This window comes from Hordeum vulgare, chromosome 4H (assembly GCF_904849725.1).
Source record: "Hordeum vulgare subsp. vulgare chromosome 4H, MorexV3_pseudomolecules_assembly, whole genome shotgun sequence".
NCBI lineage: Eukaryota > Viridiplantae > Streptophyta > Magnoliopsida > Poales > Poaceae > Hordeum > Hordeum vulgare.
Window position 1 is genome coordinate 507,280,336 of NC_058521.1, and position 22,802 is coordinate 507,303,137.

General features: G+C 48.2%; 1 protein-coding gene across 1 annotated transcript; it reads left to right on the forward strand.

Moving 5' to 3' along the window:
- The first annotated feature begins 472 nt into the window (after positions 1-472).
- LOC123446715 (anthocyanin regulatory R-S protein-like) lies at positions 473-22,410 on the forward strand. The gene is made up of 8 exons (XM_045123272.1): positions 473-631; positions 955-1,215; positions 1,966-2,062; positions 2,321-2,335; positions 2,426-2,482; positions 21,054-21,602; positions 21,794-22,174; positions 22,289-22,410. Exons 1-8 carry the CDS (start codon positions 489-491, stop codon positions 22,352-22,354), a joined length of 1,569 nt encoding a protein of 522 aa, XP_044979207.1. The 5' UTR covers positions 473-488; the 3' UTR covers positions 22,355-22,410.
- Positions 22,411-22,802: the final 392 nt, after the last annotated feature.

Below are 22,802 nucleotides of genomic sequence, written 5' to 3' on the forward strand. Positions count from 1 at the left end.
GTTGTAGTGCTTTTTGCGTCGTACGTGGATCGTATTTGGATCTTCTCACAAACGATAGCGGCGACATGTCGTTATTTCTATGTTTTGAGAGCGGTTCAAGTGGATTTCTTTTCTGTATTTTTCGGACTGGAAAATGAGAGGAAATACTACTTCTTGCGTGTAGCAGGTTCTCGATGGTGTATAGTATATATGTGGAAACGTTCAGTTGCTACGTACCTCTTCTTGGTCTGCACACGGATACCTTAAGTAAGCTTTAATTTTTCTTCAGTTTGAAGCCACCCAGTTTACTTCCACGTTCTTGGCTTAGCTGAATCTCGACTTCTAGTTTAATCAGAATTTATATAACTTTCCGGCGTGACAGCGTACGTGCCATGCATATAATTTTATATACCTTTTCTTGATTTATTTTGCTGCTTGTTTGCTCGACCTAGCGTCTCACCTTGTGAGTTGTGCATGCTGGAAATAGCTTTTCAGCAGTGTTGTAATCTATGGCGCTATCAGCTCCTCCCAGTCAGGAACAGCCGTCGGGGAAGAAATTCGGCTATCATCTCGCTGCTGCTGTGAGGAGCATCAACTGGACTTATGGCATATTTTGGTCCATTTCCGCCAGCCCGCGCCCAGGCCACTCCTCGTAATGAATCAATAATCACTCTCCATCCCTATGTATATATCGATTTATATAGTACTCGGTCCGCATTAAAATATAAGCAGTTCTTTTAGGCTAGTTTAGCTTACAAATACGTTATATATATATTTTGATACAGAAGTACAGTATCATATATTCTTTCTGTATTTAAATAATTGTAGTTAGAAAGAGCTAGTATATTTATTTAGGTAGAGAGGGATTAGTTTTTTTGAAACGGAACTGTCTATATTTGGGTTTGTAGCAAACCCACAAAGATCGTACTTTTCATATATAGTGTCTGGCGTTTACGCCGTCTGTTCCTTTTGTAGAGTTCTGACGTGGAAGGATGGGTTCTACAACGGCGAGATCAAGACAAGAAAGATTACCGGCTCGACCACTCCGGAGTTTACCCCGGACGAGCGCGTCATGCACAGAAGCAAGCAACTGAGACAGCTCTACGAATCGCTCTTGCCCGGCAACTCCGACCAACGGGCAAGGCGATGCGCCGCATCACTGTCACCGGAGGATCTCGGGGACGGCGAGTGGTATTACACCATAAGCATGACTTACAAGTTCCACCTTAATCAAGGGTACGTACTCATCAGCTTTCATATGTATGTGATATATGTGCCTGCCATGTTTCATACAATTTATATTTTTATATCCGGGTACAAGACAAAGAAAATATTGCGGTTATGGAAATAGTCACAAACAGTACATATATTTTCAATGCTTTCTTATAGAGAATTTTGCCATCTACATATCAGTCTATATCAGTGGACATATGAGGTCAGATATAGGTCATATGGGTCAATATTTCGGCCCATATCAGATAATCTTGCCTCCTGCACATCAAAAATGATATGTCATGTTTCTATCCGTCGAGCCCCCAAAATGATATGTAGGCCTATATATCGGTTGTATCGGCATAGATTTAAAACCTTGCCTCCTGCACATCAAAAATGTTTTTTGCAAATGTTAATTTAAAAAAAAATAGGTGTTCTTTGTGAGATGTCAAATATTACCTACAAATTATACATTTAATTTTGCTTTTTCCCGAAGTATTGCTATTCCGTCTCGTATAAAAATTATCAAGCACACTTGTTAGATTAAGGTGAACATCCACACACAAAAAAACAGATTTTTTAATTTTACTTATAATTTTTTTTAAATGTATTATTCATCAGGAAGCATATGCTCCCAAAAGCCAAAATGGTCCTCCCATAATTTGGTCGTTGAGCGCTATAGTAGTACTATCTTGACACTAGCTACCGTACACTGCTGTGGTAAGATGCTGAAGTGTTTTTTTTTTCTGTCGGCGTGAATGTACTTACTGCAAGGTTGCCAGGCAAAAGCTTTGCGAGCAATCAATATGTTTGGTTGTGCAACGCTCAGAACGCAAGCACAAGAACTTTTCCGCGCGCACTCTTAGCAAAGGTATATATATATATTCTATTTATCTCATACTTACTCTATCCTAAAATAAATGTCTTAAATTTATATTAGACCTAAGACAAAGTTATTAAAATTAAAACACCTATTTTTAGACAGAGCGAGTACTATTATGTGTGTATAGCAATGATGCGGGTCGGGTTATCAATCCTCTTTCCTGAAATAAGAAAACATCGTTTGGTCTTTAACTAATAATACTCCAAAACATGCATGTCTATCCACCTTATCCAATGGTCAAATCAGACTGCCTCTATTCAGGTCAGCACATTACTTCATGCTGTAGATAAATATAGATATAGACGCACACATATACATATGTTTGCTCTCAAACTGTTTACATTTTTCCAGACAATCGTCTGCATCCCCTTCATGGGCGGCGTTCTTGAGCTCGGAACGTTGGACCAGGTCAGTGCGCATGATCGAGTTGCAATTTATGTTCCAAGTAACTCTCTACGTGTTTTTCTATTAAAACAAGGCAGAAGATTTATCATTATTATTAATTAAAAAAAGTTTTGTTACAAGCAGACCGACAGGTTCGATAGTAACCTTTTAATACTTCGGGTAGCTGCTTAAGTTTCGACATGTTTATACTTTTATGTGCCAATACATCCTAACATTCTGCCCCTTTTGCATTTATGAGTTGTTCCTTTTTCGTACATTAACTGACACTAGTTTTTCACTGCGTTTTCTTACTACTATGCGTTTATACTCTGATGTATCTTTAGAGCATCTTCAAAACGGATCCCAAAGCTCCGGTATACAACCATGGTCACTTTTGTTAACCTCATGGAGACCCTTAAACATCCTCAGACCAGTTTGGATCTTTATTTTTCCGCAAATCAGAAAAAACTGAGAGGAACTATGCGAGAATCTGAACATGCAACCAACCAAAAAAAAATCCCACCGGTCCTTCTTTTTTCCGTCTCTTTATGTGCATGACTCCCTCTTCTATCACTCCTTTTTACAAGACATCATCACAATATCCCATCACATGCATGCCCCCCTCTTCGGACTATGTTTGGACGTAAGAACGGAGATTTGTGGTGTCCGTTTATCGGTCAGCGTTGGAGACGCCTTTACCTCTCTCCAGACACCATGAGAAGAGCCCCACTGTCTCATTATTGGGTCACGGGAGACCAACGCACACCAAGCCCAACCAGATCTTGCCGCCCACACCACTATGTCATTGTGGCAATTCTGCTAGCAGCCCGACACCTAGGCACAACCACTTCGGCGCCTCAAGAGCAAGCGCCCCTGTTGCAGAACCATCGTGCTTGCATAGGTCGGATCTCTTCCACCTACGAAGATGAGAGGGGGCGCAGCCCATCATAATCCTACGACACCAGTGGCGACCATGAGGGGCATTGAAGGGGTGTAGCTCAATGGAATGACACGGAGCCCAACGGGAAAACTAAAAACATTGCAAACGCAAGTTTGCGGTGAGTGTTGCGTCTTATTTCATCCACAAACCACCGAAAACTTATTTCGTGCTTGACCCTCTACAACCACGCCAAATAATAATGCGGTGTTTTAGATACACCAGATGCTTCTGACGGCAATAACTTGAATGTGGTGCTCGCGCCTACATGACAAGGAAAGTTAAAGAAGCCAAATCTGAAGGCATATATCGTATGATGAAATCGCATGTTAGTATGGTAGGACATGTCACTTCCTTCTTCCCCTGCATGAACTTTGCGAGGCCACTGGCCAGCAACTCCCGCCGGTAGCACTACTACAAGCATATCTAGCAGTGGCAGGCGAAAAAGGCCCAACAGTGACGGGCCAGGCTAATAGGGCCACCCACCACTGATGTAAGGTCATTTCTAATACTGCATCAGTAGCGGGCACACGTCCGTCACTCGTAGTGACACTACAGTGGCCAGCCTAGCTGGAGGCCCGCCACTGGGAGTTGTTGTGGCAGTGGCAGTCATCTGGGGCACTCGTAACAACTATATCATCAACCACTTTCAACGCAAAACCAACCATTAAACAAGAACGGTGTGTTTTATAATATGCATTTCAGTAGATGTATGGAAGATTAGCAACAATACACTTCACCATAATAATAATCCAAATGCAATACAATAAATGTACACATTGCAGTAGAATTCACATAACATCATAAGTAAGTACACATAGTCTTCCGAGTGAAGCCTAGATGTTGCATCTTACATACATATGTGACCTCATTGATAACAACAACATCATAATGATAATGAATTGGATAAAGATAATAACATTCTTTACTATCCCACTTGCCCATACGATCTATACTTCATAGATTATTTTTTCTTTGAGAACGAAGTTGGAGTAATGATCATCTCCTTCTTTTTAGTCTTATATCCTTTAGAACAGTTCTTCTTATAAACATCCACTTGTTCATTACATTTCTCCCATGACACATAGACTCCTCGATATTTTCATAGTCCACCACATACCATTTCATCTAGGCAAAAATTAAACAAGTTAACAAGTTGATTTCATAGTTATGCAATTATGTATAGAAAATTCATATAACAATCATCATAGCGACATAGAAATTACATTGACAAGCATCAATCAAACAGATCACATAAAGTCGATGCACTAGTAGTTCAGAAGCAAAAATCCATCTTCGTCATAGCAACATATAAATTAAATTCTTATGCATCGATCATATAGATCACATAAAGGAAGTGCACTAATAGTTGAGAAGAAAAAATTCAGCTCCATCATGAGCTCTCCTCGCCTACAAACATCTTCGTGATGTCGGCTGCCAAAATAGCATTTTTCATGAAAGCTGGTTTACAAGGATAAAAATTATTAGTACTCCTACCAGATGGTAGTTTTTTTGTACAATGGGACAAGATAAAAGTATTTTCGACCATAGTCGATATTTGTCCTTCAGGTGGACACTTCTCACTCTTAAGTTGTTTTACATATCTTGGACACTCCTTGACTCATACTTCAATCATTGGTGATGGTCGTTTTCGAGCCTCTCCTCCTGCGTTACCAAGGTAAGGAGGAAGAGGAAGAAGAACTACCCCTATGACAAAGTTGATTCATCACGCAAGTAGTTGTATACTTGGTGTACAATCACTCACTATTATTCCGATAGTCAGAGATGGTCGCTCTTCACCCTCTCCTCCTGCTTTACCAAGGTCTTAGAGGATCAAGACGGAGATTAACGACCCTCTACGACAAAAGTTGGTGTTCTCCTCTCAAAATAACTCCCATCTCAGTGTGTCGATTAAGAATGAGTATTTTTCACCCAAAGGAAAAATAATAATTAAGCAGCTCATCCATAAAAGTTAAAAATCCGTTAAAAAATGGGGAATGATCTTTGCTAGAAATTAGACATATTGAGTGCGAGAGAGTATGCGAAATGGAACTTAATTCACGTTTCACGAAAACGTTGGCACTCATAGTGAATATATGCATCATGAATAAAATAAGGTACACTTTTCACTAATCAACATATTATAACAAAAAAATTACTACAGTAACAAAAATGGTGCAAATGTACAAGTACAATAACTAAGAACAACTACAATCTCCAATAAGAGAGAGCAAGGTGATGTTACTGGGCGGACGGGGTAGATAGACGTCGGTGGATGGAGAGGTCGGCAGGAACATCGACAATGTTGGAGGTGGCGACAACCATGGGCGGCGGTAATGACGAGGATGTTAGTGATGGTGGTGGATGGCGAGGACAATGAAGGTCAACGAGGCGACGGAAGACGCAAGCGACGAGGAAGATTAGGTTGGCGATGTCATTCGAGGCGGCGAGCAGCGATCGTGATAGTGGCGACTCCCGAAGACACCACGACACTAGCACAGATTCAATTTGTACATAACAATAATAGGTGTATATAACCTCCATATATGATTAACATCTCATACATATAATCATGAAAAGCATAAGTGTTCACATTTGAAATCATGATACTTGGTCCTAATGACAAGCATTAAGCATAGCAAAGTAATAGCAACATCAATCTCAAAACAAGTGGATAGTAGGGATCATGCCCTAACAAATTGACTCCATCACATAAGATATCTCATCTGTCTCCATCATCCTTCAACAAGCCTACAACGGAATTACTCACACTCGATGGTGACACTACTGGAGGAATGCCTAGCAGTAACGGGTACAAAAAGGCCATCAATGGCGAGTGAGGCTACCAGAGGACCCGCCACTGACCTTCAGCCACTGCTATAACCTCATCAGTGGCGGGCGGTGCTAGATGGTCCGCCACTGTTAGTGCAATCTGTAATGGAGGGTTGTTGGTAGTGCCCGTCATCGATCCATTCACTAGGATAAAAGTAATATTTTAAAGTGGTTGTTGTTGACACACATTAGCATAAAAGAAAAAAACACGTGGATGTGTGTATATATATGATTGTCGATGAAAACTTGAATTCAAACAGATGACTTGATTTCAAAAACCTTACAAGTCCAGACCGGACTCCTAGATCGAGACCAATAATGACAAAACTATTAACCTTAAACCAGAGCTTAATCTTACTACAATAGTATTAATGATAAAAATCTGGTGGTGCGGAATCTAATGGTGGTGGGGGCATTCTCGATGGAAGTACCCCGACAACACTTCCCCATTGGGCTCTCTGAGTCAAGCTCGAAGATGTCACTTGTTGTAGAGCACATTCCATAGCAAAATGGGGGCTACTCCGAGGATGCATCCGAGCATGCTCTCAAGCGTTGGCCTCTGAGGAGATGGTGTCTTCTATAACTTTTAGTTGTGTTTTGCCATAACTCTTGCACATATTGACTTTGTGGCCCGAGTGATTACGTCTCCCATGCCATATTCTCCGCCTATTTCAGCTCCCTCATACAATCTCTCCATCCGAACACTACATCGTCATCCTTTCTCCCCACGCCAACAACTTCCTCTCCCACTTTAAATCCTGTTCATGAGAATGTCTAGGAGCCATGGAATCCCTATAAATGTTGAGACACAAAAGGCATATCATTAAATCTTTACATGTGCACATTTTGGCATGCCATTTGCTTAACAATGGACATATTAAGTGCGAGAAATTTGGCGAAAAAGAATTTAATCAACTTTTTGCCAAAACATTTGCAGTGAGAACATGATTTCCTATTAAACAAATTGGCACAAATCATATTCATAAAACATTTGGCATTGAATATTACACCAGGTAGGAAACTAGCCCAAACCAACTCGTATGTGGCTCCACTAATTAGGCTAGATTATTCTAATAGGTTTATTACACAATACGTGAATTTATCTTTCAAGCAAAACATATAGTTACACACAACACGTAAAGAACGTGATATACCGCCGTCATGCCTTGCAGGAAGCCGACGGAGGGAGCGACCGGCGTGCCACAATTCGGCCATCGTGTGCGTCCGTCCCACAGTCACCGGGTGCAGGAGCACTATCAATAATGCGGATCTGCGCGTAGGAGGGGAGGTAGCCGTCGGAGAGAACAAAGAAGAGGCATCAGAGCCGCGTCAGAGTTGGAGGGGATAGCGCCACCCAATTCGTATCCATGGGGAGCTGTCATTGCTGAGCTCTCGAGGTCGTGAGACGCGCATCTGGTTGGAGTAAAGGGAGGAGCGTGCCGAGGAGAGCAGGGTGGGATGCTTCACGCTAGTGAGGAACACCAGAACTCACCGGAATCAGCGATGTTGGCATTGGCGTTGGCGTTGGCGCCGAGGGTTCACGGGTGTCGGTGTCAAAACCGGTGGGTCTCGGGTAGGGGGTCCGGAACTGTGAACCTTGGATCAATGGGTTGAAGGAGACAAAGGGGACAATGTTTTACCCAGGTTCGGGCCCACTTGAGGAGGTAAAACCCTACGGCCCGCTTGATTATATTGATGAAGTATCAGGACTATAGAGTTGATCTACCTCGAGATCGTATGAGCTAGACCCTAGATGAATCAACTTGTCTATGCGGATGAGACCCTCTTGTTTATATAGACACCAGGGGTCCCTAGGGTTACGTACAATCGACCTCTAGCTAGGGATAGATACGCCGATCTAGCCTATTAAACTTGGACGACACACCACTCTTCAGAGGTTTCCTTCCTGAATACAAAGTCGTCATGCAATCCGGTCTTCAATGATACGACCCATATGGTCGGCCTATAAAAGATGGATCAGTCGTCCGAAGACCCCTTAATCCAGGACTCCCTCAACGGGAGGTGTGAAGAGGAGAGAACGAGAAACATGGAGAATGAGAGGGTTGGGTTGTACGTTGGGCTAGGGTTAGGTACGGTTTGATGGGCTTTTGGACCTGTTTCACTTATGAGTGGGCTGCCACTTGTAATTTTGGGTCAGCGGAAAATTTGTCAAAACATAGCACCAGCGGACGCCTTTTTTTGCCCGCCATTTCCATTTGAGTTGGGTGTGGCGGGCACCAATGGCTACCCATCACTGGTAGTTCTACACAGATTTGGCACGGGCCTAAAAAATAATAGTGGTGGATATGTATTGTGGTCCGCCATTCGTAAGTCAATTTTCAGTGGTAGACGATAGTTTGGGCCCGCCACAAGTAATATTTATCCTAGGAAATATCCGAACTAGTAAGCCAATAGCAGTGGCGGGCGTATTTTTGAGTCCGCCACTACTAATGGTAGTGGCGGGTGATAGACTATGCTCACAACTAATTTTAGGTCACCTATAAGCCATTTCCGAGTAGTGTGAGCATCATGCCATTATTGATGAAGAGATGTTGGTGGTGACAACAACGATAAATTCTCTCCGTAGCCACGAATTAGCTCTAGATTAAGGATCCTGATGAAGAACATGAGGTGGCGATTGCTCCGTATCGTAAAACATGATGAAAATTTCTCTCTGATTTTTTCGGGAACACGAAATATCTAGGTCTAGAATTAGGTCAGACAGGGGCTCGTGGGGCCCACAACCTCACAAGCAGCGCCATGATGGGTGGACACCCCGAGGCTTGTGGCCAGCTGGTGCCCCCCCCTCATCCGGCAGAACTTCAGTCCAAATTTTTTTACTTGTTCCATAAAAAATGTATGTAAAGTTTTATTCAATCCTGAATTTTTTTATTTCTGCACAAAAATAACATCAAGATAGTTCTGCGGAAAACAACGTCAATCTGAATTAGATGTATCCAAATCGTGCAAAATAAACACTCTCTTGTGAAGTATCATATTTTCAAACGATGAAGATGGTACCAAAAATATAAAATAAGATTAAAAGTGTTTGGAAAAGTAAATAGGTGTAGACGTATGGAAATGTTGCACTCCCGGAGAGAATTCAATTCTATTACATCATTTCTCCTTCTCACTTTTTCTATATTTAATATAAATACTTAAAAGTTCAGTGCTCATATTTGCAACTATTATGGGTTGATTTGCCATTTTTGAATAATTAAAAGATTTTCTATCTATTAAAAACACCTAAATGCCCTTCTATTCAAAATAAGGAGCAAATGAGCGAAAAAAGTATGAAACTTGGCAAGGATTCATTATGACTCATATAGGTTGTAGTAAAATTTAAGAGCGTTACGGTAAAAAATTAATACACCTATTGTACAAAATGAACACTCTCTCATGAAGCATCAGCGTTTCAGACCGAAACTTTGGAATTCAACAAAGAACTCAATTTTGTTAAATCATTTCCCCTTTATATTTCTTATATGTTTAATATACAAAGTTAAAAGTCTCATGATCAAACGTGGTACTATTCAGGGTTGATTTGCTATTTCGAAAGCATTATGGGCCAATTCTTTTGGCGGGTTTAAAAAGTAAGGTGCACCTCTCCAACCTAAAAATAAGTCATGTTATAATTTTATTAAGGCTTCTAAATAAGTTATTCCATAACTAGTTTAGAATCCCCAATGAATAAGAGCTGGTTAAAGAAAAAGTTGGGGAAGATCTCGCTTAATTTTTTTTATGTTGCACTAAGTGATTTCCTAACAATGAAGAGGTGCACAATACCCTTTGATTCAAAATAACATGCAAATGAGCTCTAAAAGGATGAAACTTGCCATGAGTTATTAATATGACTCATAGTGGGTGTGTTGACTAAAAAGATTGAGATTGTTGTGTGAAAAACTTAACACACTTCATGTATAAACATAACACTCTCTCATGGTGTATCAAGATTTCGAACGGAAATCTTTGTCTTCCTCATACTAGTAGTGATGGGTTCTAGATCCCACCTACCACTAAAGTGACCCTATCTATATATAAGCATTTTTATGAGTACCGTCTTTGAGTCTCATACGTATTTCCTTCGGTCCTTTTTAGTCCGTATATTAAATTTGTTTGAAGTAAAGCATTTCTATTTTGACCAAATTTATAGAAACATGTATCAACATTCACTGTTCAAATTAATATTGTTAGATTCATTACGAAATATAGTTGTATGAAATTTATATTTGCTATTGTAGATATTGATATTTCTTAATATATATTTGGTCAAACTTTATAAAGTTTGATTTGACACAAATTTAATATGTGGAGTAAAAAGGACTGGAGGGATTAAAACACTATAGGATCCTCTTAACACACCATCTCTCTTCCTACCTACACTCTCTCTCTCTCGAAACATGCTTTCGCCCCACTTTATATATAAAGCATACGAACCAGCATTCAACAACCACACCCAACACAATAGTAGACCAAAAAACGGCTGGGGCAAGAGCACAATCACGCCCAAGGAAAGGAGAAAGAAAACAGAAAATGGCAAATGCCAACATAGGGCAAGCTAAGCATCAAGGGGGCGAAGGGAGAGCCGCCGGGCGGACATCAGCAACGCGTCCAGGTAGCCCTGAAGTCGATCGCGGTCTCGGGGCCTAACGAGCGGATGCCAATGCTGCAAGAAAGCAAGGAATTTGAAGAACGAGTCAGATGCAAGCCGCTGAAACACCCGCTCAATCACCATCTTATTGCGAGTCATCCAAAGAGTCCATGTCAGCGCTGCGAAAATCAGCCAAAACAGACGGCGCTTACGACCAGCCTGGGTGGCCCTTACTTGCAGAAATTTTGCAAGGTCATGGGCCTCCCACTCTAGTCCCAGAGCCTCACGCACAAAGCCCCAAAGGGCTTGAGCCGCAACGCAGGAGAAAAGAATGTGGGTTCCGGTCTCCGGGACGTGGCACACGGGGCAGATACCGTTACCCGGACCGTGACATTTCGGTACCTCGGTCCCTGAAGGCACGCGGTCACGGAGAAGCTGCCAGACGAAGATCTTAATCTTCAGGGGCAGCGGAGCCTTCCAAAGTGGGGATAACCACGGAAGGACCGGCACCGTACACAGAGCCAAATACGCCGAGCTAACGGAGAATTCTCTCGAAGGAGAAAGGCCCCAAGACACAGAATCTCTATCCGACGAAGCTGGGAAAGGAACCATTACCTGCAAGACTTCCCACTCGTGGACCTCGGCTGGACCGAGGGGGCGGCGGAACGCAACATGCAGTCCATCCTCCCGAGCAGTCGTGGAGACAAGTGCGGCAGGGCCACCGCAAATAGCAAAAAGCCTCGGGAATCGCACGCGTAGCGGTTCACCATCCAGCCATGGGTCTAACCAAAACTGGGTCCCAGCCCCATTACGCACCGAGAACCGAAGGCCCAGCCTAATCTCATCCTTGATGCTTGAATAGATTTCCAGAACTGCGACCCAGACGCGAGAGAGCAGGCCAATAGGGGTCTACCCTGAAGGTATTTGGCCTCGATCAATTGTAGCCACAGACCCCCATCTCCCTGCAGAATCTGCCACACCCATCGCAGCATCAAAGCAACGTTCATGCGACGGGATGCAGTAATGCTCAAGCCCCCACGGTCCTTCGGCAAGCAGATATCGGCCCACTTTACCATGTGGTATTTGGACCTACCTCCCCTGCGTGCCAGAAGAACCTCGCTAGCTCCTTGTCGAAGGAGCTATGCACGCCCTCTGGCAAGATATACATCCCCATCATATACATGGGGAGGCTCGCAACGTTAGCGGAAATGAGGACGGTCTTGCTCCCTTTAGAAACGAACCTGTCGCACCAGGGCTCCACACGGGACGCTACTCTTCCTACCAGCGGATCGAAACCACTCACCAAGATCCTGGACTTAGCCAGGGGCATCCCCAAATAAGAGATGGGGAAGACAGCCACCTTACAGTTCAGTTGGTCCGCAATCCTGCGTTGCTCCTCGTCGGAGTAGCCGAGGACCACAACCTCGCTCTTATCAAAGTTAATCTTAAGTCCAGACATTTCCTCGAAGCAGAGCAGTACGAACTTAAGGTTAGAAATGTCCGAGTCAGAGCCAGCGACCATGATCATGGTGTCATCCAAATATTGCAGATGGGATACACCACCTCCCGAAATGAGGTGACCAACCACTCCCTGGATATGGCCGGCCAGCTTGGCCTTATCCAAGATGCCAACAAGGGCGTCAACGGCGAGGTTGAAAAGCAAGGGGGAAATAGGGTCCCCTTGCTTTACCCCTCTAGAGGCCTGGAAGAAGGGGCCCACGTGACCGTTTATATTGATCGCCGTATTACCAGATCTGACGAGCTGCATGATCCAGGAACACCACCTATCGCCAAAGCACCGTCGTTCCATAACCAACCTCAAAAAGGACCAATCGAGGCGGTCATACGCTTTGTGGAAGTCCAGTTTAAGGAAGACCCCCTTGAGCCCCTTGGACGCAACCTCATGGAGAATCTCGGGAAGAGCAAGGATCCCATCATGAATCCGCTTGCCCTTCAGGAATGCGTACTGGAGGGGGTGAGCAATCCGTTCAGCCACAGGGGACAGACGAGTAGCACAAACCTTAGCAAAGATTCACGCCAACACGTTAATCACCGTGATGGGGCGGAATTGCCGGATGTCCGAAGCCCCAACTACTTTGGGGATGAGGGCAATGACGCCAAAGTTAATCCTGCCCATGTCCAGGGTGCCGATATAGAATTCCTGGAACATGGGCATTATAACCGGGTGCATGGTCTCCCAGAATGCTGGAAGAAGATAACCGGGAGGCCATCCGGCCCCGGGGCCGAGCACACCTTCACAAAGGCGATCGCCTGTCCCACCTCCTCCGGGGAGAACGAGAGAGTAAGCTCCGCATTCTCCGCGTCGGACACCTGGTCAGCAGGCGGCCAGAAGTCCTCACACAGGGAGGCGCCGCCACGCAGCTCAGCTGAGAACAACTCCTTATAGAAGGAGTAAATATGGGATGAGGTGTCCTCTGGGATTTCCAGGAGAACAACCCCATCCCAGAGGGAAGGAATAGCGCATTTCCTCCTACGGCCATTAGCTATGGCCTGGAAGTAGGCGGTGTTTGCATCACCCTTCAGAGCCAGTTCTGACCCCCTCGACATTGCCAGAACAGTTCCTCATTCTTGAAGATGTCCATGAGCAAGGTATCGAGGGAGTTTCTCCGGAGCCAGTCGTCCGGGGACAAACCCAGCCCATCGGCCAAGTCATCTAGCGCCTTAAGCTGACCCAGCAGGGCCCCTTTACGGGCCCGGAGGTCAGCGCCGAGGTTTGCACCCCAGCCCTTCATAGAATGGCGAGCAAACTTAGCACAATGGTGCCACACATCTACCGCACAGAAGACACATGGCGTGGAAAAGGCCGAAAGACGCCAGCGGTCTCGAATCCGTTCGCAGAAACCAGGTTGCTCAACCCAGAAAGACTCAAAACGGAAGCGACGGACTCTAGGAGGGGACCCATCCCCCGTCGAGAAAATGAGGGGGGTATGGTCGGAGCCAATCCGCGTGACCGCCTTAAGCCCACAAAGAGGGAACATCACTTCCCATTGGGCTGGCACAAAGACCCGATCCAAGACACTTCGGATGGGTCGACCTGTTTATTAGACCACGTGAACCTCGCCCCAATGCGGCCTATCTCACGAAGCGCCAGATCCGCAATGCAATCATTAAATAGACGCACACGGGGCCGGTCCACATTTAGTGAGCTTTTACCAGAAGCCCACCTAATGAGGTTAAAATCACCAGCCACCACCACCAGGGTGGTGCACCGCTCCACCTTATTTCTCAACTCGGCGAGGAAATCTGCCGATCGGCTATGGTCCGCCGGACCATAGACGATAATCACCTCCCAGCTGAGGTGAACTCGTCTGTCAGTGACGGCCATGCTAACAAAAAACTCCCCGCGGTCCATATCCTCCATCGTGAACGCATCCTCCCTAACACCGAGAAGGATGCCCCCAGAGTGGCCCGTCGCAGGGAGCCACTGCCATGCAAAATGGTGACGAGACAACCGCTGGAGTTCGAGCATGTTAAATCCCGACGAATCGTTTCTTGAAGACCCACAATGTCAATCTCTTCCTGGCGCAAATAATCAAAATGAGCTGCTACCTCCGGCTAGTGAGGCCAAAGCCCCTAATGTTCCAACATAGGAGCTTCATTTAATAACCTCGTCCGGATTCCTAGGCCCTGCAAACGGGGCCGAACTAGCCCACCCGTCAATTGCGGGACGGGGGAGATCCTTAGGCGGGCGTCCCCGGCGTCCCCGAACAGAGGGGGATCCGGGGGTCGCCCGGCTGGGGGAAGCAGATCTAGGAGCCGCCCACGGACCTCACATCGGGTCTCAGTGGGGTTGAGACGGGTGGGAGGGCGGCCCCTGGGGTCCCGTACAGGGGGGAGCCCATCCCTGGGCGCCACGATCCCACCCACTACCGGAGGTGCACCACCATCCCTGGTCTCTCTATGACCAGGTACAGGATGCACCGAGGTGGAGGGTTCCGCTCGTGCAGCGAGAGCACGAGCTTCAGCCAACGCCCCCTCAAACCTCTCCTTGGGGCACAAGGCAGAGATCTACTCTAGAGGGGGACCTTTCTCCCCTCGGAACACAATACCACTATCCAAAGCCACAACAGCCAAATGGGGCACCAACTCGCGAGAAAGCACAGAAAAACGAGAAACTGAAGGAGAAGCAGGGAGTGGGGTGGACGTACCCGGGAACAAGTCACGGGCCGTCGCCCGACGGGCAACCAGCTCGGGGATCGTCGGGACGCGGCCATCCTGAAGAATCCGGGACTGGCTGATCCGCGCACTCTATTGCGCAGCCACCACGGGGGAGGTGTCCCCCCGAGGCCTAGAGTGGGGCGCGGGGGGGGGGGACTCGGAGATCCAGCCGGGGTCGGCCACCGGGGGGGCCAGGTCCAGGGACCCCAGGACCGGGGAAGGAGGGGACCCCGGTGAGCGAGAGTAGCAGACCACCCCGAGCGATCGTGGGGAGGAGGCGGGGCACACCTCCATGCCCACACGCACCTCCTCCTCGGCGACGGCCACCGGCCCGTCAGAAGCAGGGGGAGGCAGCCCAGTGTCTACCTCAGACACCGGCACCAGCGCCGCCCCTGGCTTATCGCCAGTGCGCTCTGAAGGGCCAGCAGCCAAAGCGGCGGGGATCCGCCCAGCACCACGCGACTCAGGCTGAGCCCCTCCAGCAGTATCATCCCCCTCAGAAGACGAGCCCTCCTCCGAGGAGCCCCCCTCGTCGTCGAGCCCCCCGTCGCCATGCTCCGGATCATCCGGGTCCAAACCTAGAGGATCCACCGGAGCTGGGGACTCAAGCTCAAAGGTGAGGCGCTTACCTTTCGAGCCAAAGTAGAAGACCAAGGACACACCATCGATCTCAGCAGGAGCCGGGCAGAGGATCTCAATGCGTGCGGGGCCATCATCCTCGAAGGAAGCCAGGTCAGCGGTGATCAGCTTACCCACCGGCTTGGAGATGGCTTTCAGAATGTGAGTGAGTTTGCCACCCCGCGGAGCCGCACTGCCTCCCCTCGGGAGGCCATAAACAAGGACCCACACCTTCTCCAGAGGCGGCACGGGGTCAGGTTCCGCTGCCGCCGCCTTGACGAAAAATCATGAACTTGTTGATGGGACAGCGGATGACATCGTGAGAACAGACCCGGAGGAGCTCGGCCGAGGGGAAGGGGACCGAGAAGATGAGGGGGGGGCGTCTCCGTCACCTCCCAGGCGAACTCGGAGTCCCGAAAGTCACCAATGTAGGCCGCCAGCTCCGCCCGGATGAGATCAGCAGAGATCACCAACCCAGATGGAGTGGCCTGCTTGGGTGCCACGGTGACAGTCGCCAGCTGCGACCGAGCTACCTCCTCCTCAATCTCGGCATCAACGAAGTACAAGATCCCCCTCTCAGTACTGTACCCAAGGTAGGCCAGGGTCGTGGGGCACCGAGGAGGGGCCTCACACTCCGAGCGGTAATGTCATGCGCACCAACAGTTGATGCACATCGTGTCCTCACAAGAGCGCTAGCGACTACCCCGAGTCGGGGGGTCCGGGGCCTCGAGCTCAGGCGCCCCCATCGGGGCCGGGCAACCATCACCCGCCGGAGGAGCACCAGCCGTCTTCTTCTTCTTTGACTTCTTCTTCTTCGCCAGGGACGGGGCGGCCGGGGGAGCAGCAGGCGGGAGCATCGGGGACGCGCGCCTAGATGGCCCGTCATCCCGGCGCCAGTCCGCACCCTCCGCCCGGGAGGAACTCCAGTCAGAGCGGCGGTCATCCTCACCGCGCCGCATTGGGGGGCCGCCCCGCTTATCCTCCTGGTGGTGGTCCTGGCGGTCTCGCCGCCAGGTCGGCGCCGAGGACCGGGGGCAGGGGGTCGAGCCGACGGGTCGCGAGGGGCAGGCACGTCGCGGGACCGGGGAGCCGGCGGCAGACGTGCCACCAGTTCCGCGCGCAGAGCAGCCTCCCGGTCTATGTGAGGAGGGCTCAGCGCGCAGCTTCCCTGCGGCAGACATCCCCCGGTGAGCCCGGCAGGGGCAAGCGAGGGTCTCGCTCAGGATCCCGAGGAGGTGGAGGGCGGCGCAAGGAGGAGCCAGCGTAGTACTCGAGCGACCTCCCCGTCCGGTCGGAGCCACCCCGCTCGGTGCGGAACGGGCCGGCGTCGGCACCCTCGGCCAGGGCAGGACCACGGGCGGATGGAGTGGGCCGGGGTCGCTGGTCAGCCGGGGAAGCCCTCTTAGGCCGTGGCTGACCGTCACCAGCGAGGCGAGCCATGAGAACCGCCTTGTATGAGCGAGCCGGAGGAGGGTCGGCGGTCACAGGCGCCGGTCTGGAACCACAGGACGAGGCGGCTGCAGGAACGGATGGAAGGGCACCGGCCGGCCGGGGCGGGGAGGCCGAAGGGCAGGAAACCGCAGGCCGTGGTCCTGCTGGCCGAACTGTGGCCGCCTAGGCTGACGGGGCGCGCAGCAGGCCATAGCCTCGAGCGACGGGGACGGGAACGGGACGATGCGGGCGCGGGGGCGAGAACCGGGGGTTGCGCGAGGGGAACGGGAGGGAGGGAGGCGACGCACAGGGGGAATGGGGCAGGGAAACCCTAGACCCCCCTCTCCTGCCCTGGAAAGGCCGACCAGGCCCCGGGCCATGCTCCACCCCCGCCCTTGAGTCCTTTTGGGCCAAGGCCCATTGCCTGTTGACTCGGGCCAGGACCCGCGAGACTCGTAGGGCAGCGCCCACCGCCTCGGCAGCCGAAAAAGGCCTAGAGACAGCCTGCAGCGGCCCAAGAGGGAGGCCAGCGGCCCGCGCTTCCAACGGACAGCCCACCCGGCTAGGGCACGGGGAAGGGGGCGCCGTCAGTGGGGCACCCATCGCCGGCACTAGCGTCGTCGCCGCCGCCGCCAGGGGCAGTAGTGGGCCAGCGCCTGGCCGGGCGATGCCAGCATGAGGCCGGGCAGCCACCGCGGGGGATAACCCGGGCGGCGTGCCAGGCCAGGCAGAAGCAGAGCTGGGACGGCCCGACGGGAGAAGAGGCCGCCGGCGCAGCGCCTTCCCGGACCGCCGACGGGCGGGGCGCGCCGCAGCGAGGAAATCCCCGAGGAGCTGCGGAGCCATGGAGACGGGAAGCTCCACCCGGCCCTCGCCTTACGAACGATCCAACAAGGCCTCGTCGTCACTCTCCTCAACCCAGTGTGCCTAGGACCGCGCCGCGCGAGAGAAGCTGAGAGATGGCCCCCCAGCTACCGGGGAGGCCGTCGCCGGCAGGGGGAAAGGGGCGGCGGAGACATGCTGGCCGCCATCACACCACCGGCCACGCGCGCAAGGTCCAGTCACCGTCGCGCTCGTCGAGGCATCAACGCAGATCGCCAGTCGCCAGAGAGCACCAGACGGATCACTGCACTACATGGTCACTGACGCATCGTCCCGTCTGTACATTCCCTACACTCTCTCTCTATCCATCACTCTGTAGATGTACGCCCACATAGGAAGGTGACTGCCGTTATGTGGATAGGGGTTGGGATTGAGATCTCATGGGAGAGAGATAAGGGGGACCAGATAATTACATGGCCGGGGATCCACTAGCTCTATCTCAGACTATTCGATGACGAGTGTGTCAAGTCCCCTATATAGCTCTAGAGAAAACCAGATAATTACATGGCCGGGGATCCACTAGCTGTATCTCAGACTATTCGATGACGAGTGTGTCAAGTCCCCTGTATAACTCTAGAGAAAAGATAACACACATATGTGAACATATGCAAACCGTTCATACGTATGGATCTACGTCCGTTTATCGTTGTATTAATTTTGGCAATTATTGATAGATTTTTTATGCCATGTAGGAAGGGGTTAGTGTGTAAGCGTTTATCAGTTCGCCCACACGCCTGTTTCGTGCACGCAGAGCTCGCGGCTGCCAACCACACGTGTGGTGGAACCGGCGTCGCGCTCACAGACCCGCATGCATGTCTGTCAGTTGTCACGTCTTCCTAGTGTTACATTGCAACTAAGTGGAACTGTCGTGCCCGCATGCCTGTCAGTTGTCATGTCTTCCCAGTGTTACATGACAACTGAGTCAAATTCTCGTGTCCGCATGTCTGTCAGTTGCCATGTCTTTCCAGTGTTACATGGCAACTGAGTGGAATGATCGTGCCCGGCCGCACGCCTGTCAGTTGTCATGTCTTTCCAGTTTTACATGGTAACTCAGTGGAACTGCCGCGTCCGCAAGCGTGTCAGTTGCCATGTCTTTTCAGTGTTACGTGGCAACTCACTGAAACTTTCATGTCCGCATATCTGTCAGTTGCCATATCTTCTCAGTTTTACATGGTAATTGAGTGAAATTGTCACGCGGGGGCACGCAGGACCGCGAGATGGCAGGCCGGATGTGCGGGTCGCGAGGACAGGAGACCGGACGTGTGAGCATTATTTGTTCCTAAATACTAAAAAGTGAAGCTGCACTATTTGGGTGGAACGAGCGCCCCCTCACGCGAAAGAGTGCAGCAAGTCATTTCACTTTATTCCGGTTTTTTAATACTATAACTTTTGAACCGAGCGTCAGAATGACGATCCGTTTTCACGGCTGTGTTTCTTATAACGAGCTCTTCAAAACTAGATCCCATATGAATAGGTTTCAAAAAAAAATTGAGCAACTGTGGGGTGATATTTAGGCAACTTTAGTGCTAAAGAAAAGAAAATTCATGGTAAAACAGAAGTACTTCTATCATGACTAGAACGTTAAATAACTTCACCCTTTAACAACCACATGGCAAATGTGGTCAGCTACTTCTAAACTAAAATGGTTAAATTATGCGTCTGATGTGAATGTTGGGCTCCGCATGTGTTGGATGTCCATTAATTCATGTATGAAAAAAATTTAAAAAGCTATAACTATCAAACTGTGTGTCAAAATTATCATATGTTTTCATCGTTAGGTTCCTCGTGACGAACTCTTCAAAACGAGATCTCATATGAATACTTTTTAAAGAATTTTTTTCAAAAGCAACTTCAATACTAGATGAGGCAACTTTAGTGCTAAACAAAAGTACTTTAATGCTAGAAGTATTGCATCATGTGTATACACATGAATTGCTTGTTGAATACACTGGAGTTGCGAAAACACACACTAAACGTTGGTTACCTTTTTTTGATACTCAAATGCAATTATGGCAACTATTCACAAATAGCAGGCTACTGAGCATTAATGACAGGCAATTGAACATTAATCGTAGACAATTGACCATCAGTAATAAGCAACTGAGCATTAAAATTGAGCAATTTCATAATATTTTATAGGCAACTGAGCATCAAAATTAAGCAATTTCATAGTATTTGTAGGTAACTGATCATCATTGTTTAGTTATGTAAAGCTTTTAGAGGTGAATCTAGTCAATTGTTAGTCGTGGTAACCAACTTAGAAGAATTCTTGGCTGATCGATAGTCATACTAAAGGGGAAAAGGAGTTGCTTGCCTATAGCACTAAAGTTGCATCATCTATCACACAAAGTTGCTTAAAAAAAGTTCGTCAAAACATATTCATACGGGATCTAGTTTTGAACAGCTCGTCCTAAAAAACACGGCCATGAAAACGGATCGTTATACTGACGCCCGATGAAAAGTTATGACTTTTTGAATTTTTTTAAAACGCTAATAAATACACGTGATTAGTTGTCCTGAGGTGTGCCTGCTACCGTGAGTGGACGCTGCTGCGCTCGGTAGCCATGTCCTTATTTGTTTTGCCCACATGCACGCAGTTGGGTTGTTTTTTTCACATCACACGGAACGTATGGGCAACATCCCTTAACGCTTACACGTGTGAAAGTTATCGCAACCCTAACTCTATTTTGTGTTGTATTTTTGTTCTCAGTAACTCAAGGGTATTTGGTGACGTATATGTTTTTTGTATAGCGGGAACACGATAATGTATGGGTAGTGGTCGCACGCATCTAGACGCGCGTGGATGGTAGATTCCTTACCAGTACGTACTACCGTTAGGGCCTGATTGAATTGTTGTGTTTCTTCTAAATACATCTGTAAAAATTACTGACCTCAGCTCGCCGTTTCGATTCCGAACGGATTTTGTTGAATAGCCGGTAAGATATAAGTATGAAATAAACATTCTTGTATTTAATTACAACTATTCCAAATGCGGCCATAGCGGTAAAAATCCCTTTGCGAGTAGCTACCATGTTAAAACTTGGCCAACTTTTTCTGTTCGTCGTCAATCCACGTAAAAGAAATGCTATTGACAATTGACAAATAGTGGTCCCTGTATTTCCAAGGTTTTGGAGGACTCCAGCATGGTGAAGCGGATCAGCACGTCTTTCTGGGAGCTGCACTTGCCGGCATCCTTGGAGTCGAAGGATCGGAGCTCCAGCACACAAGCAAAAGAAACCAGGGAGGCCACCGACATCATCTTGTTCGAGGACTTCGACCACAGCGACACAGTTGACGGGATGATCTCTGAGCAAAGGGAGGTCCAGTGCCCGTCCAACGTCAATCTCGAACGCCTCACAACGCAGATGGACGAGTTCCACAGCCTTCTTGGGGGACTGGACGTGCACCCTGTCGAAGAAAGATGGATCATTGACGAGCCCTGTGAGTTTATGTCTTCCCCGGAAGTGGCGCCGGCTATGAATATGCCGAGCACCACCGATGTCGTCGTCACTTCAAGTAGGTCCGAAGGCTCTCGTCCATCCTGCTTCACAGCGTGGAAGGGATCATGCGAGTCGAAACACGTGGTTGGCCAGGTCGTTGGGGAGTCACAGAAGTTGCTGAATAAAGTTGTGACTGGTGGTGCATGGGCGAGCAATTATGGCGGTGGAACCATGGTGAGAGCTCCAGAAAGTAAGAACAAGACCCATGTCATGGCAGAGAGAAGACGCCGGGAGAAGCTCAACGAGATGTTCCTGGTTCTCAAGTCACTAGTCCCTTCCATTCACAAGGTAGTACTGTAATATGTAAAGTCCATTTATCTTTAGCACACGTTGTTTTTCACAGCTTTTATTCTCCTGGATTACAGGAGGACAAAGCATCCATCCTCACAGAAACGATAGGCTATCTCAGAGAACTGAAGCAAAGGGTAGATCAGCCAGAATCTAGCCGGTCACCGTCTGACCCAAAAGAACTCACAGGACGGAGCCGAAGCCATGTCGTCGGCGCTAGGAAGAAGATAGTCTCAGCCGGATCCAAGAGGAAGTCGCCAGGGTTGGAGAGCCCGAGCAATGTCGTGAACGTGACGGTGCTGGACAAGGTGGTGCTGTTGGAGGTAAAGTGCCCGTGGAAGGAGCTGCTGATGACACAAGTATTTGACGCTATCAAGAGCCTCTATCTGGATGTTGTCTCCGTGCACGCATCCACATCGGGTGGCCGTCTTGACCTCAAGATACGGGCTAATCAGCAGGTATCTATTGTACTAATTTCTACTCGATCTGGCAATATATTTAAAAATGTATGTAGCGTCACTTAGGGATCCATGATTACCATCTCGTTCACTGACATTGCTGGCCTTTTGCAGCTTGCGGCTGGTGCTGCTATCGTGGCACCTGGGGTAATCACTGAAGCGCTTCAGAGAGCTCTATAGACAAGCTCTTAATATTGAAGGCACCTTCAAGCGAGTGGGGCGTTTTGGAGGACGAGCTTCGTTGACCTTTTTTTAAAAAAAATTTAAAAATCATATTTTCAAGTTTCAAAAAATTCTGAAACAAATCATACAAGTTCGTATGGATGTGTTTTACATGTGTATAAAATCTGACGATGAAATACATTATGATGCGAGCTACACAAAAAAGACAAATTCGTCCATTTTTTGGTGGACAGTGAATGTACTGTTCACCCTCTCAAAAAAACATGATTTTGTCTTTTTTTGTAGCTCTAGCCGTAATGTATTTAATCGTCAGATTTCACACACGTGTATTATATATTCGTATGAACGTGTGTGATTTTTTCAAAAAAAATTGAAACTTAAAAATATGATTTTCGAATTTTTCAAAAAAATGAGCTCCATGAAGCTCGTCCTCCAAAAAGCATAT

Excerpts from the sequence above, each read along its gene's own strand:
- LOC123446715 (XM_045123272.1), top strand. The coding sequence starts at position 489 with ATGGCGCTATCAGCTCCTCCCAGTCAGGAACAGCCGTCGGGGAAGAAA. Across the intron at positions 632-954 it reads CCGCGCCCAGGCCACTCCTC|AGTTCTGACGTGGAAGGATG; the intron begins GTAATGAATCAA and ends TTCCTTTTGTAG. Across the intron at positions 21,603-21,793 it reads ATTATGGCGGTGGAACCATG|GAGGACAAAGCATCCATCCT; the intron begins GTGAGAGCTCCA and ends CCTGGATTACAG.